The 17,053-nt window shown below is 40.0% G+C and overlaps 2 protein-coding genes across 2 annotated transcripts in view; both read right to left on the reverse strand.

Annotated features, from left to right (window-relative positions):
- mlxipl (MLX interacting protein like) overlaps positions 1-5,851 on the reverse strand; it is a 46,428-nt gene extending 40,577 nt beyond the window's left edge. Inside the window, exons 1-5 of the mRNA XM_020612411.1 lie at positions 5,433-5,851; positions 3,687-3,793; positions 3,354-3,436; positions 3,049-3,138; positions 2,302-2,343 (exon numbers count right to left, since the gene is read on the reverse strand). Coding sequence (XP_020468067.1) covers positions 2,302-2,343; positions 3,049-3,138; positions 3,354-3,436; positions 3,687-3,793; positions 5,433-5,758 — 648 coding nt within the window. The 5' untranslated portion in view covers positions 5,759-5,851. The remainder of the gene's footprint in view (positions 1-2,301; positions 2,344-3,048; positions 3,139-3,353; positions 3,437-3,686; positions 3,794-5,432) is intronic.
- Positions 5,852-12,633: 6,782 nt separating this feature from the next.
- On the reverse strand, positions 12,634-15,168 carry c1qbp (complement component 1, q subcomponent binding protein). Its single transcript, XM_020612390.1, has 6 exons — positions 14,758-15,168; positions 14,347-14,497; positions 14,161-14,251; positions 13,923-14,018; positions 13,693-13,818; positions 12,634-13,388 (listed from the first exon to the last, which is right to left on the reverse strand). The coding sequence occupies exons 1-6, from the start codon at positions 15,008-15,010 to the stop codon at positions 13,239-13,241; spliced, it is 867 nt and encodes a 288-aa protein (XP_020468046.1). The 5' UTR covers positions 15,011-15,168; the 3' UTR covers positions 12,634-13,238.
- Between the last annotated feature and the right edge of the window lie 1,885 nt (positions 15,169-17,053).

Consider the following 17,053-nt stretch of genomic DNA (forward strand, 5'->3'; position numbering starts at 1 on the left):
TTCCAAACTCTATCCCTAATGGTTGGAGCAGACATAGAACCTGACCCTCTGATTGCACTTTTCGGCACTACAGGCGATAATGTTGAGCACCTGTCCCCAGGAAAACGCCAAATTCTGTCTTTTGCCTCGCTTTTGGCCAGGCGTGCAATATTGCTGAGGTGGGTAGATGCTGCTCCGCCCACCCATACCCAATGGTTGCGAGATATCATGGCTTGTTTAGCTTTGGAAAAAATATACTACTCAGCTCTCAAACCAAAAGAGAGGTTTTTAACGGTGTGGGGACCTTTTATGGAACACTTTCACAACTCCCAAACTAGTTAGGGAGAAGACTTTATATCTCCTCGGGCCATCCTTGATTGGCTAGCGTACGGGCTCATAGTCTACATGTACGGTTGCTCTTCTATCTTGTTTTGCCCCTCTTTCCGCTCAGGTCGAGACCTGACTTCCGGCTGTTTTACATCTTACTCCAGGAATGAATACTAATTGGGCTAATTGACCTGCTGGGTTCTTTTTTTGGGGGGGGGAGGTTCTTTTCTTCGGGTAATGTTTGCATTTCTCTTTTCACTGTACCCAGACAGGTTTACTCTTCCTGAACGGAATAGACCTCTTGCCAATGTTAGATGCCTGTCGTTCACATTATGGTATCTGTTTCTTTGTTCAAAAAATTAATAAAAATATTTCTGAGAGAAAAAAAAAAACATGATGCTGTCTGCAAATCAGACAGTTAAAGATTTTATGGGAATGAAGCTGAGGCCATAAAGTAAATAACCAATTAAACTTCAAATCTGGCTTGGGCAGCATGGACTGTTCATCTCCCTGCCCTCTCGCCGGAGGTTCAGAAGTGTGAAATGCAGGACCTCTAGACTGAAAAACTCTTTCTTTCCCTCTGCCATCAGACTCCTAAACAGCTGAGGAGTTTATTACCAGGAAATATATGATGTACTGTTTACATTCTCAGTTTGCACATGCATAATTCCACAATGTCTGTTGACTGCTGCACATGCTGCTCCCATGCAGCATACATTCTCTATTATATTCTTTTATTATATTGCTGCATTTGTTGCTGCATAAAGTGTCCTAGATTTTGTGTTACTTATTTGTGTTACATGCATAATTGCACAATGACTCTGCTGCACATGCTGCTCCCATGCAGCATACATTCTGTTATATTCTTATATATTTTTTATTATATTGCTGCATCTGTTGCTGCTTAAAATGCCTTAGATTTTGTGTTATTTATCTACTTTATATTTCATTAGTATTTTGTGGCATTCATGTGGACAGCAAAGTAAGCAAGTATTGTACAGGGAAACACGTTTCCAAACTGTGTATATGACACTTTGAACTTGAATATATGGCTATAAACAATATAAAAACAGACCCTGAATTTTACTAAATTTTTTCCAAGTCACTGCATGTAATCTGTTAAGAGAAACAAAAGATAACATTTTCGGAATGTGAAGCATTAAAACCTGGTTTAATGAACTTTGAACTGTACTAGATGCTGATAATAGGGGATTTGAAGTGCCACACAACACAGGAACAATCTGAGTTACAGACAATCACAGTATTATCATTGTAGTGGTTGTAATTTTGACCTCAGTCAAAATGAATGTTTCTAGTCGTGAAGAAAAATAGAGGAATGATGGTGAGAGAGCTGAAAGGAGGAATAGTGGGATGTTTGTGACAAAGTTTTGAAGACACGTTCTCATTTGAATACTACCATGAATGAGGTGCTTCCCTAGGGTCCCTCGTTCACTTTGTCTTTCTTCTACCTCTCCTCTTAAACTCCTGATATATTGTTCATTTCTGCCACTGTGACATCACTGTCGTACTCACTACCCCTCTGCTGCTCATCTTTCATAAGGCGCAGCAGGAAGCTGGTCAGATTTGATTAAATGACATTAAATTCTGCAGCTATTTCACTTGAATATAGGGGTATTAGACTGTCATTGTGCTAGCAATCACTATGTGCCATTTGCCTACAAATGTTAGACCATGACGCAAGTGGTTTTGCACTTTACTGTTCCTGTTTACTTTTCCTCTGTAGTTAACTGGGGGAGACTAAATCTACATGCTAAAAATAGCGACACTGAGAGCTTTGATGATTATATGCTGAGCTGCAACTGCATTCAAAAGTAAACAATGCAAGTCACCAACATGCACACTGAGGACTGCGTCAGTTGGCCAGCTTCATGGTTCAAGGGTCAAAATCTCTGGTTGTCTATGTTAGTGTGTTTCCAAAACCTATAGAGATGCACATTATGATACTATTAAAGCAGGATTTGTCTTTTGTCATACCTCCTGTAGCATTGATAGAATATCATCCTTCTTTTTCTGAAGCTGCAGAAGAAGAGAAACAGTGAGTAAGCTTCATTTGGGAATAAACAGGAAAAAGAGTCGTGCTAGCAGCAGGCAAGTTTACCTGAACTATCTTAGTTTAGCATTTTGATATACTAGAGTCACTTTCAGCTTTTCCTGTTTTAGGGGTCGCTGCATGTTGACATTTGGCACGTGTTTTACGCTGGATGCCCTTCCTGACGAAACCCTGACTCGAACCCGGGCTGCAGCGGCGAGAGCGCTGCACCTTAACCACTAGCCTACCAGGGACGGCTAGCATTTTGATATAGTAACATTTGATAGTACTCTATGCAAAATGTAGCTGAGACTGATGATGTGTTTAGTTTAGCAGAAATTTGGTCAAAAACCAAATTGTTGGGCAAATTCAAATTTGACCTAATGATAATGTTGGAACTCACCAAAGTGACTGACAGTTCATCACGAGGCAAATATGAATGTTAACTTTGTACCTAATTTAAAGGCAATCCGCCCAGTTTGTGAGACATTACATTCAGCACCACATATTCCAACCTTACAGTGACTAGAGGGAAAATCAGGGTATCAGCAAAGTCAATAGGATTTAACATCTTGCAACCTTGAATGTCTCCACAAAATGTTATGTCAATGCAAGCAACAGTTGCTGGGGTATTTCAGTGTCGACCAACCAACAACCCAGCACAGCCATCCACAAAAAAAATGTGTTCTTACCCTCTTTTTATAGTAAATCCTCCATTTGTGGTACTCCTTGATCACCACTTCTATCCTTTGCTTCCAGTAGCTGCCCTCTAATACAATCGCCTATTGATATAAAGCAGATGTACAATACCAACCCTGAGACTTGGTCTACCAAACAAGTCACACATACATTCAACCTCAGCAATCTACAATACAAAAATCAAAACTCAGCAATACAAACAGTGTCAGTGAATCTGTAATAACATGTATTTTAGAACCCCAGCTTGTAGTTCTATAAACCAATTATAAATCATTTTAAAAATTCACAAATCACTCACTTCAGGCTTTCGATGCATGTCGGCCTCAGAGCCCTCCAGCGGGGTGACAAACCCACACACTGGTTTTTTCTTCTTCTCCACATCTAAACACAGCAATTTCAGAGCAACAAAATCCACATGCACATTTATGTCTGTTTGTTTAGAAAAACATTATTATCTACTGTTTTATTTGCCATGGTGGCTTATTTCAGCCAGCTAGATAAAGTCAATCCTATTCACTTTCTAATTAATGATGGCTAACATTTGTTTTTTGAAATTCCAGTTTCTGTTGCATTTTGTAGTAATGTCATTCTTTATCATGAGTGGAGAGATGTGAGTGAGTGATGGACTCACATTGAATGAACCAAGCTCTCCAGATCACATTGTTCAGACGGATCTTATCTCTCCACAGCAGTCGCAGACCCTTGAAAGACTTCCACTTTGGTGAGACTATCTTGCCACTGTAAAAGAGAAAGAAATTATAGTTTTGGAGTTGTTTTGTGACATTCTAAAAATATATGGAAAATGGGTAGGGTTAAATGCACCACTTTTTATGTTAGGAACAGTAAAAGAGAAAGTGCACAGAGAAATGACTAGATACTCTTAAGAAAAAAAAAACAGGATGCAATGGGAAAATGAATCAGTAGCCTCACTGCCACCCCTGCTGGAAACCTGTCCTGATTTTGACTAATAGTGTCCAAACTGCACTGCCAGGTTGTTTGTCTAGTTGTTTTGCATGCTTTTCCAGTGTCCCTCAGCCTGCTGAGTGCTGAGAAGAGGGCTCCTAGTGTGAGGTGCTCAGGGAGTTGCTGGGAAGCCAGGAGGACATTTTCAAAATGCTTTTAATGGAGTGACATCGCTGCATGTCACACACGCCAAAACTGAAGAGAAAACATGTTACAGAAAGGGAAGAAGAACTAATGAACACCAGTATGGATAAAGACAAACAGCTTTGGCACAAATACTCTGCCAGCTCCAGGTGTACAGTTCAGTGCATGTAAAGCACTTACTGCTTACAGTATTTTTATGTATTTAAAGTTTTTTTTTATGTCCTCAACATAACACTCCTTAAGGTGAATGTCAATTTTGTGGTCTGTTTTTACTGATAAACATCTTTGGCTCTGGGTTTATTGTGCAACTGTCATCAAGCTGTAAAAAAATATCAAATTGGCACAGAGTGACTGGTGGAGAAAATATCCTCTTTGGGCCAAAGGTTGGTATCAACTCTTTAGAGCAAGTTGGTAATGGAGCAGTGACATTTAGCCAAGCCTGAAGAGAACGGTGCTCCGGTAAGAGCGGGTGCTTTCTTTGCATGTTACGTTTTTGTCACAACAACAAAAGTGTCACACCATAAACTCAGTTTACAATGTTTCTGTGTAATACCGTAATAGCATAATAAAGGCATAATATAAAATAAGCTTGGTGTAAAATCATAGCAAAAAGCTAAGTTTCCAGGGACATCTCTGCAGGATCGTTTCTCCTTGCCCTCAGTTACACTGTAATCTCTTCAGTGCTGCCAAATAGAATCAAAGTCCAATTTTCACTGAGGTTTTTTTCTAAGCTCTTGCACAAGAGACTGCAAAATAGAACTTCCAACACATCCACAAACGGCAACTTTACCTAGACAGTTTTTAAATTGAAATCCGATGGGGTAAAAAAACATATAAACCATCGGTTGAGGCAGAAGGCTGCTCACCTGGAGCCGGGGTCTGTCGGAGCTATCTCCCGTTAAAGGGCGTTTTACCTCCCCACTCCTGCCAAGTGCTTGCTCACGGGGGATTTGTTGGGTTTTTGCTCTATAATATTAAACTTTATTTTGTAAAATATTCTGAGATTACTTTTGTTGTGATTTGGCGCTACACAAATAAAACGGAATTGAATATACAAGAGGTGAAATTAAAAGGGGAGACAGCATAGTTTTTTAGCCTATTTTCTACAGGTTTATTAAACAATTTGTTGTGAAGCACCCACTTTATTTACTTAAACGTCTATTCCTGCTATTGCAAAGGACAAGCAGAGCTGATTTAACGGGGATGTAGCCTAAGTAAACTGAGCTGAGGTATGTGGCATATTGTTCCTGAGTAGACAGTAGAGACGCACCTGTAGGCCAGGGACATGCACTCAAACAGCCGGGTCAGAGTTGGGTCGATGCTCAGGCTCCCAGAGCTGAACGGGCCGTACCGGTACGTCTGGCACCACATCCGGTTCACCGTGTCGAAGTCGTACCTCAGAGATGTGCCGCTTTTCCTCCTGCGCGACGTAGAGTCGCTGTGCGGCGACGACACCATGAAGTGCCCGCTGTGGATTACCTGTGTGCAGGCGAAGGAAGCGGGGAACGGTCCGGTACTGGCCACCCGAACAGGTTCCCCCTCCGGTTCAGAGTCTGAGTCTGAGGAGTCCTGAAACTGGCTCTCTCTGTCCGCCATGACGCGTTTTCATGGACTTATTGTCCAAACAGTGAACTTTCTCCTCAACTGATCCTCCTCCTTCAGATATTTCTCCAAGCAAGCGCCACTTGCAGCGAGGCACCTCATCTAACAGCTGAGAGCAAGCGCACCTCCCGGGCGCCAGAGTTGTGCAAGAGCACAGGGTAATTATTAATAGAGCAACCCTAATGGAAAACAATTAATACTTACAAATAAATAATGCATTCACGTTTAGCGGAATGTCTTTTAAGGTTGGATTGTTTTAGCTTCCAGTGATGAATATGCACAGTGTCAATGTAACTCTTAGAGAGTTGAATTTAACTCCGTTTCATATAACATTGGTCCCACTCGAAATTAGAGTCAAATTTACTCTATGGCCAGTGTCAACTTTTCAGAGTTAATTCTACTCAATTCAGTGTAAAAATTAACAATGAAATGTGTAAAAACATTTAACACTGGGTTTTTTCACAGTGACTCTCTGTGTTTGACCTAGGATTACCGTTTCTTGACCACCGTGTTTTGTCTATGCCCTCTCAGATTCTGATCGCCTGCTGTGTACCGACCTTCTGCTTTTGTTCCCATTGACCTCGAGTTTGGATCCCCTGGATATACCTGTTAACCGGCGCCGACCCTGGACTGTCTTATCGACCTAAGTGAGATCCTGGACTTTTTGTTAGTTTTGTTTACCAGTAAAGAACTTTTCGTTACCTCAGTTCGTCTGGTCATTTAATTGAGTTCACCACATCCTCTGTTTGGCATTTGTACACGCCAAACGTGACATTTGTATGTCAAAAGGCCTGGGATAATGCAGGTTGTTAACATGAAAGACAACAAAATCTTGCTTTGTCCTGGTCACTTCATAGGCATGGAAATGTTCTTGAAAGGTTACTGTACATAAAGGCAAAGTGAGCAGCAACAGTTTCTCGTGTATTATCAGAATCAACTCAATCTGGTAAAACAGAGGCATTTCAGACTCTACTTTGCCACAAATAACCAAATGTGGGCGGTAAACAAACCCAGTGTTTAGCCCAGTTCACCTTCATAACTTTTACACTACTGGGCACTTGCGTTGCCATTGCAATTTCAGAACCTCCTTTTACCATCTCTAAAGACACCATTTTTACTGGACCAATGTCTAACCGACTAAAAGTTGTTGAAGATTGCCAAATGTATGCCATATAATTCTGTTGTTTTTTTGGCCAGTGTTTTGGTGATATTTTTAAATAACTTTAGCTGTTTCTTGAAAAAATTGTGCTTACCTTCATAGCGCATGCACCAACTGTGAAGTACAGGTCCTATGTTCTGGATGCAGTGAGGATAATGGATATGATACATGGTGCTTTGGTAAAGGTTTTTTCTGGGGATACAACATCTTGAACAGTTTAAATATACACACAGACCTTGAGATAACATGGGAGACAATACAATGTTTACTATTTGTAGTAATAAAAGAAGTAGGCACCAATGTTGGTCAGTAGAGGTTACCAAATCTCCAAACATGAGAGGAACATTCCTCAATAAGCACCATGACTGAATTGCATTCAGTCCCAGATCATTAGACTCTCCACCTAAATTCACAGCCACTGGCCTATTGTTTCTCTCCATGAATCCATAGTCAAAACTTTGTATTCTCAAATTCAGCTGTCCCAATGTAACATGTTGTTCTTTAAAATAGGCAAACAATAAACTTCACTTCGTACTGGGTCACCCCTGTCAAAACGTCATGCATCACATCAAATGAGAAGTTCTCAGTTGTGTGAAAATATGACAGTGAATTCAATAAGCATGAACTCTTCACACCAAAAACATAAAGAAGAGATGGATTATGAGCAATTTCTTGACAATGAGCAGTGTAGGTGTCTTTGGTGCGCAACACTATTTTGGGAGAATCTTCAGAGAATTCAGTTTGAATGCAAGCTATGTACGCCTAAATTATCGCCAGTAACCTGTACCACACTGCCAGGAACATGACCACCGTATAGTGCAATATCAATACCATCATTCTCTAACACTAATGTCTCGAACAATAGGATCAAGAATTTCACTAAAACCATAACGTTTAAGATCTTGTGCATGAAATAAGTCGCAAAGGTGTATGTTGGCCAAAAAAGAATTCCATTTCAGAGAGAAGTTTCTTAAGGTAAAATATATTGCACCCAATTTATGAATACCTCACTTGGAACCGAGAGGATTTGCAACCTCAAAGTCATCATAGAACATTTGGATCTGCACTGTGTGCTTTTCAGTTGAAAACAGAGGGTGAGTCTTCAATAAAGATCCATCACAAATATCTCTGAGTCTTGAATCAGCAGTTTCTGAGTTTTTCAACATTTCTGCAATATGCTGACTTTTAAATATTGACACGAATGTTGATAAAATTGGAACATACATGAATCTATCTTGAACGACTGTCTGATCATACGTTCCAGCCTTTTTATTTCGCCTTGTGTCAAATCTTGAGCCAATTACACATTCAACTGGTTCTACAACCAAAATAACCTTGGAAATCAACTGGACTTGGATATCTAGATCGAAGACGTTTCACCTCTCATCCAAGAGGCTTCATCAGTTCTGACTGACTGGTGTTGAGTCGGAGATATTTATCCCCCTCGGTGTGGTTTCAGTCCTTAGAATATCCAAGTCCAGTTGATTTCCAAGGTTATTTCAGTTGCGGTTTACTATGACCTGGATGACTGAGAATCTGCACAGATAAACTGGTTCTACAGTTTCCCACTTGTCCGATAAAAATTTTGATCACTCATATTCTGTTTTAATAAGAACTGTGAAAGGATTCTCTAACCCCTCAAAACATGCTTCAACTTTCTTGCACATTTCGGTTTCTCTTTCATTATTAAATATATGCTTAATGACAGTTTCTTTAGCATGCTGCTGAATATCTTGAACAATCTCTTCCATAGAATTCACTACAGAATTCAGTACACTTTGGCCTACACCTGCTGCCTTTAGATCCAAAATTACAGCTGCACAACTATTGACAAGGTCTGCTGAAAATAATTCTGACTCAGCCTCTAAATTTTTATGAAGCACATCAACATCAGTAGCATTTACTTGTGTCAAGAACATTTTGACGAGGTGAAAAGTCACCTTCTGCAGAATCAAATGAACTGCTTACATTGCATTTGTTCAGGTGCTTTCTAAAGCCAGAAAAGCTACCAAAAGAACGTGAGCATCCAACTTGGCTACATTTAAGATAAAGAGTCCTGCCAGTACAGAGACCATGAATTACCTTAAGGTGCTTTACAAGGTTGTCTGGTCTACCACGGTCACTTTTGCAAAGAAAGCACTTCATAATTTTGATCTCAATGGCTACTAATGCACCATTCTTGCTCACAACTCTGCAACTCTGGGAGTTTCCTTTGTTTCCCCAACATCTATGTTGTAAATGGTTGTTTGCAGAAAAGTGAAAAAGTTGGTCAGGGAAGAACAATATGATGTAGCAAAGACATAATGGGCCTTAAACAGTTCATCAAGGGCTCCCACTGAACCAGTCGCCTTACATGGAAGTGCATGCTTGTCAATCACAATGAAGAAGGCATGAATGCTTCTTCTTGTGGGTCCCTGAGCAAGAAGGTAGGGCTGACTGCTTTCGGTGATGTTGTCTAGATGCTGCTGTACGCTAGTTCCAGCCTACAACAACACATTCAACAGCAGTATTTAGTGACCAATTCCTTACAATAGATCAGAACACCTCACTGTGCATGAAATGGAGGTGATGGAAAGTATATTTTAACATTTTAATTAATTAACTTTTTAATATACCTTTATAAATTTGATGAGGTTTTTGGCAGCTTGAGATACAGACATCTTTCCTGGTCTCTTTCGTCCTTGCGCTGATGGTGGTAGCAGATGAAGCAGCAGCAAGATAGCAGACATGTCACTGTCCCAGCCTACAGATAAACAAACATCAGATTAACATTATGCCATAAATACATTACATTGGCAGAATTACCTATATAACCAACAATGGTGATTAAAAACAGTCACAGTCATACTATTCTCAACTTCAGCAGATGACTCAGAATTGCACATTAATTGCAAGAGCTCTGTGGTGGGTACCAGTCCATGGCTTTCTTTAAAACTTTTGCTTTGAGACTGGTGGGCCACTTCTCCAAGACTTTGTTGGCAGTGACCTCACCAAAAAGGTGTCTGAAATCTGTAATGCAAAAATACAAAAAGGAGTGATGAGTGACACTGCATGCATATTTTAGTGATTTAATGAAGTTGTCTTACCAGTCCTGGTGTGTCCAGAAACCGCAGGAAGACTGAGACGACATCTGCTTCTTTCTTTTCATCTTTGACCATTGAATGACGATACATGAAGGTAGCTTTCATCTTCTCACGGATAGTGTCTTCATCAGCAGAACGCCTCAAAACAGCAATAGCTGCTTCCACATCCTCATTTGATAACACTGTGCCAGCGATGAAGGGTCTGGAACGACCATGGCCTGGCCCACCAACTTAAGAAAAAAAAACACAATTTTATTGACTCCTGTCTACAAATTCCATCAATATCATAAATAACTGATAAGTAAACTTACCTTTGGTAGATTTGCTAACTGAGACACTTCTTTCCTGTGCAGTTTTTCTTTGAATGGTCTTCAACCGCCATGCAAGGTATCCCGAACTGCTTTCTGGATCGAAGTAATGCTCCTATGTAATTAAATACATGCAGATTGACTATGCCATCAACATTTCTGATGGCAATTATGTGTTTAATGTCACAAGGACCTTTTTTACTTACATATCCATGTTGTGAATATGGGTCTTCCAGATATGGAAACAGCGCAACTATCCCCTGTGCATACATCACTCTTATGGTGTCCTATTGCATAAATTCAAAGATGACGTCACTTAATTGGCATTGGACCTCAATTAAAAATAATCCAATACTAACAATATTTCTTTTTTTCTTATACTCTACATGTATAATTTTTACCCATGTGTTTCTGTCATCTCAGCAGCAAGTATGTTTATCATCTTTCTTCTAGTTGCATCTGTCAGAGATTTGGTTTTTGCATACTCTTGCATGATGTGTTCACCGCTGGGCTTTGTTGTTAAGATATTTCCAATTAACTTAAATTGAAATAAAATATGAAATCAGAAAATTTGAAACAATAAATAAGACAAGAAAATGATTACATAAAACCGGGCAATTATGTGTTTAATATCTTAAGGACCTTTTTTACTTACATTCTGTTCAAATAAATGAAGAGGAAAGAAAATAACCCAAGAAAACAGTTGTACAAAGAGTTACCTATTAATGTGCTTCTGAACTGGTGTTTTTATATAAAATACAAACATTACTTACTTGCAGTATGAAGACATAACTGTTTTCTGTTAACAACAAGGCACAACTTTAGGTGATAAACTTGAGTCATGATTAACAAATCTGTGAAATAATTTAGTGGGGCAGCATGGTGGTGCGGTGGGTAGCGCCGTTGTCTCACAGCGAGCAGATCACGGGTTTGCGACCTTTCAGAGAGTTTGCATATTCTCCCCATGCTTGGGTGGGTTCCCTCCGGGTACTCCGGCTTCCTCCCACAGTCCAAAGACATGCAGCTTAGGTTAACTGGTGTCTTTAAATTGCCCGTAGGAGAGAGTGTGTGTGGTTGTTCATCTGAGTGTTGGCCCTGTGATAGACCGGCAACCTGTAGCAAAATATGCTGCCACTCAAGTGACATTTTTTCCAGGGACGTCCCCGTTGCAGTCATCAAATTCGAAATGAGTGAATATTTGCAAAAAACTAAAGTTTATCAGTTTGCACATTGTCTTTGGGGTGTATTCAATTAAATATGTGTCAAATTGCACATTGTCTTTGGGGTGTATTCAATTAAATATGTGTCAAAAAGTCATTGTAATGTTTTTAATTTACATTTTACACAATGTTCTAACTTCACTGGAATTTGGGTTTGTACTTTGCAAACTGATTAAAAGGCCCTTTAGGCTTTCATGTGCCTGTACCAATACAGTACTCCAAAACCACATAAGATTTTACAGCTGAAACCATTTACTTTCCTGAGTTTTACATAAAGTGAGTATTTCAAAATTTAATATTGACAACACAAGAATGGTATAAATATTTTAACCTTAAAGGTCTTGGGCTATTTTGAACCAGAACTCAAATTCCCATCTCATCTGTAAACATGTTCTGCATTTTATGGATTGCTCACACTTCGTTTCCTTTAAACCTGAAATCAATGATAGCTGTCTGACACCGATGCCCCGCTACAAGTTTCAAACTCCAAGCAGCATTTTCCTTGAACTGCTGCTTCGAAGCTTGCTTTGGTGCGGAAAAAGATGTGTGACTTATGACTCTGAAGCAGAAGCTGTATTTGTAATGGAAAAATATTTTCTCAATAAAAATCTCTGAATCTCCATCCCACTTACATAATCACACCCTGCCCTAGTTACACAAGCACACCCTACCACATCCTGCTTCCCCAAGCATGGCTTCTCCCAAGTTTATAAAATCAACCAACCTTTAAAAAAAAAAAAAAAAAAAAAAATTAAAAAAATTCCTAGTTACACTGATCACATAATTATTAAGACATTGTTTTGCTGTCTCTTATTTCGCCACTAGATGTCACTGAAACGAATCTTTCAATGAATGAACCCATTTTCAAGGCAACTGATGAAGTGGTTCAATACTAGTTCATTGCTTCATCACTACCTGAAAGCAAAAATATAAAAACTGCAGAGCTCCCAAATACAGTTAACACAGAGCTCCTAAGATGTTTCAGTAATTGGCTAGGTCCTAATGTCCTGTGGCCTTTTCTACGTTCTAAACACTAACACCTTAATTGCTTGACCAAAAAAAAAAAAAAAAAAAAAAAAAAAAATCACACACAAAAGTCTGTTAATATGAAATCATTTTACTGAACACAGACCTTCTATTTTCTGTAAATACTTAGATACCAAATTCAAACTTCATATTTTGGTCTGAGGCACATCAGTATTAGTCAACATGAACTCCCCTGAAATCTAAAAGTAAGACTTGCAGCACACTGGCTGTCACACAAATATACTTGAGCTAATTTTGCCAAACTGTCACATTTATGGGTGTCTTTATTTTGATTTTACACCTTGACAAAAGTCTCCCATTATAGGCTTGAGGGAAGTTGAATATTCACAAATACTGGCTGGACTATTTTAAACCACTGCAGTTAAGACAGGAATTCTATGCTTCAGCACCTGGTCATATCCTGCATATTACCTGTAGTCTTCAATGTTATTTAATTTAAACTACCATTTAAATTGCAGAAGAATAAAGAGAATTTACTAAAGAACACATCTGTAGCCAAGTCTCACCATCACATACACTGCTCAGTCTCTTTAGAGTGCCCAAACATGTCAGCCATTCAGTGCTGCAACATTTGCTTTAGCATAACCTCTGCCATCATACCACCAACTTTGCCAATATGTTTACTGAGGACAAGAGAAAGTTGGCTTATTTCTAATATTAGTTACATTTAACAAATCCTTGGAGGTCTTCCAGGAACTTTATGTACTCCTGATGTTCAAGGGCGGTGCTCAGCTCCATCAGTTCATCTGCAAAGGTGTTGTCGACCCCACGGTCAGCCAGGTAGTCCATCAGGTGATCATACAGGGCCTGTAACACAACACAGCAATGAATTAGTCATAGGTTAAAATGATGTCTATCCTAAGCCTCATTAACTGTTATGCACATTCAATTATTTGTTTTTTACAGCAGGGGTGGCCAATTCCAGTCCTCGAGGGATGGAAAATACCATCTTAGATGAAAGTGAATTGGTATTTTCCAGCTTCTGACTGGCAGAACACACCTGAGCCAGGTAATCAGCAGCAGGTCAGGCAGGGATAGTTGGAAAACAAGCAGGACAGCGGCCCTCGAGGACTGGAATTGGCCACCCCTGGTTTACGGTCTCAAATCTTACCCAGTCAAGAGAGTCCGTGTTGAGTGTATAGCTGGTCTCTTTCCACTCTGAATCTCCCTCAGGCTGGAAACTGACCTCACGAATGGTAAAGATGTCGCTCTCCTCTTCTCCGTCACCATGACTTATCTACAAAATGTAAATTCAACTTTTCTATTTAACTTCACAAGTTAAACCTCTGGGAGGAAAGCCAGAGACCCGCTGCTGCTAACAATACTATGAATGCAGCTTACCTCATCCTCAGGAAAATGGCAGTCAAACACCAGGGAATGTTTTGCAGCCTTTTTCGTTATTTCAACAACAAAGTTGGGTGTTGACACAATTTCTGGCTGTAAGCAGAAACAGAGTTGTAACAATTTTGCCATTAATAAATTTCCTTTCTCAACAATTTTCCAGGTTAATGTTGTAATGGCCACTTACAAATATCTTTGATCTGATAATCAGGTGACTGACAGGTGTGTTGGAACTCACCTCTTCTTCTGCTGGCTTCTGCTGTCCTTGTTCAACCTCTTCCTCAAAGTTAGGAGGAATGCTGTTATTCACATTGAATGTGACACTGACTCTATCAAAAGAAGACACATAATAAGATCTTTTGTGTATGCTGTAGTCTTAAAACCATTAGGTTAGCTATGGTATGACCAACTGCTCTGGTCTTACTTTTCTCCGGAAACATTTCTTGTGAGTTTAGCCTCCGTGCCATTCATCTCCAGTTCCCATCCTCCAGACATCTTTGGAAGAGTCTGGCTTTTCTGGAGCTTCTTTTCTTCTTTTATTTCATCAGACAAGAAATCGCCAAATGCTTTGTCGCCTGTTTAGAAGATGCATAGTTATATGACAACATATTTCAAGGTGAAGGCTAATCCGTGAGTGCCGATTGCCTAACCTATAATCAAAAAAGTTCTAAAATGGTTGTGTTCATGGAGCAAATGTCTTTTAATTGAACGACATTTTGACACGAGATTTTTTATTTTTTACTATTTTAGAGTACATCAAATCTAGCTGTGACCATACAATGAAGTTAGTGCGTGACCCTAGCTAGCAATCAAGGACTTACAAATCAAACGTTACCTTCTGTGTGCAGTCCCCCACATCCACACGATACAGATGGATTCAATGCTTTTGAACTAAACAATTTTGGTCTGTATGTTGACGAGGCTCCGTTGTTATTCAGCATCCAGAGAGAGCGGGTGAAGGGCCGAATTGTTGCCGAACTTGGAGAACACAGGGTCGCACAGGCGAGCGGCACAGCTCGGGCTGTGGACGTGGTAGATGAAGAAATACGGACAGCGGCTCCCACCGCACGGACAACGGACTTTAACATGACTATATCAGAGTATTAAACAGTGTAATAACAGAATAACTTAGTCTGATGCCACACAATCACTTGCTAGCCGTCTGTGATTACTCCTGCCGCTGCCTCTTATGGAAGATTACAAAAAAAAACACGTGTGGAAGAACACACTGAACTGTCGTAATTTTGACCTTTGAACCGGAAATAATACTTTAGAGGGAACAAATCTAATAAAATTGACTGTATCTCTAAGATTCTCAAACACAATATAAAATTTTATGTTTATATCGTGTAAACTGTTCTAATCTAATGACGTGACATATTTTAAAAGGTCTAGGTAATGGTATTCAGACCCTAATAGCACCCCCTGTGGCATAATGGAGCTGCTTTAGCTTTGAGCAAAGTTTTGACCTCAGTAATGACTGAAAGGTCATGGATTTTGTATCTCTTTGAAGCATTACTTGTTCATCATTCCTACATATGATAGAAAATAGATGCAACATCTTTTCACAAGAGACGAATGGATGTGGAAACCCAAAAAGGGACTCATTACAACTTTGACAATCTGCCACTGTCTAGTGTAAGTAGTATGGTTCCTGGGGCCAACAGGAAGGTTTCTGGGACATGGACAGTCTGGAGGGAAGGGAAAGGTTGTATCCCTCAAGGGAAAGCACGTTTCAGTGTAAAAAGATGAATCCATTGCATCATTCAGACATGAAACTTTGCTGCCAGAAGATGGAGCTGTTTTCCAACAAGTAACCCAGAGCTCCAGTTCACTGCACACAGTGGACAGCTTGAGATAGGTTTTACTTGGTTTTCCAATGTTCATATTAGAGGTTCCCTGAAAGACTAGTGGTTAGGGCACTGTGCTCTCGCCGCTGCGGCCCGGGTTCGGGTCAGGGTTGCGTCAGGAAGGGCATCTGGAATAAAACAAGTGCCGAATGTCAACATATTCGCTGTGGCGACCCCTAACAGGATAAAGCCGAAAGTGATGTCGTGTATAGAATTAATTCACAGGGAGAATCACTGCAGTGCCAATCATCATTTATTGAACAATATATTGTAATGTGAATTCAGAGGGAGAGAAACAGAATCACCTGGAGTTTTGGATCTCTGCAGAGTTTGGAGTCTTTGTCTGTCTTCTGAAGTCCCCCCAAATGCACCCACACGCTCGTCAAGTCTGAGTCTGTCTTATCAGCCTTGCAGCTGATTATATAGCTCTCCTACTTCTTGAACCTCCTGCATCATGTCAATCTGGACATCCAGCGGGCCCCCTCCCGCGGTTCTGGGAAGCCCTTAGAATTACTAGGAAACAGGATGCTGGACCCCATGTTTATGCAGAGGATCCTCACAAAAGTTTATCTCTGACCATACTTAGCCCTGTGGTGGTTAGCAGTAAATCAGACTCCAGACAAAATATGTAACCAAACAGCATGTAGCTCACATTTGGTATCAGCTTGTGTGAGTGTGTGTGTCTGTGTGTGTTGAGTGGTCATTAAGTTCATGTGAGTTGAGTTTATGTAAGTAATCAAAATATTCCCTGTTTACTTAGAATGTAGCTAACACTGGCCTAATAAGTATAAACTATATTAAGTTTGCTTTTACCACTACAGTGACATTCATTTACAATATTCAACCTAGACAAGTTTGTGATGTGGATACTTGAATTTTTATTTGTCCTAATAACACAAATAAGTAAAATAAATGAATAAGTCAACAAATATTAAACATCTTCTTCTTTTGGCTGTTCCCGTTAGGGGTCGCCACAGTGAATCATCTGTTTCCACCCTTGATGTAGCCCCACCTCCACCTTGAACTCCTCTGTCTGACCTACAGCACATCTCACTACTGTCTGTAGTGAGACAGTGTACTCCTCTCATACATATCCTGAACTACTCTGACGTACTTCTCTGCCACTCCTGACATCCTCATACAGTACCATAGCTCCTCTCTCGGCACTGTCGTACACTTTCTCTAAATCCACAAAGACACAATGCGGCTCCTTCCGACCATCTCTATACTTCTTCATTAACATTCTCAGAGCAAAAATTGCATCAGTAGTGCTCTTTCTGG

This window comes from Monopterus albus, unplaced genomic scaffold (genome assembly GCF_001952655.1).
Source record: "Monopterus albus unplaced genomic scaffold, M_albus_1.0 scaffold124.1, whole genome shotgun sequence".
Lineage (NCBI taxonomy): Eukaryota > Metazoa > Chordata > Actinopteri > Synbranchiformes > Synbranchidae > Monopterus > Monopterus albus.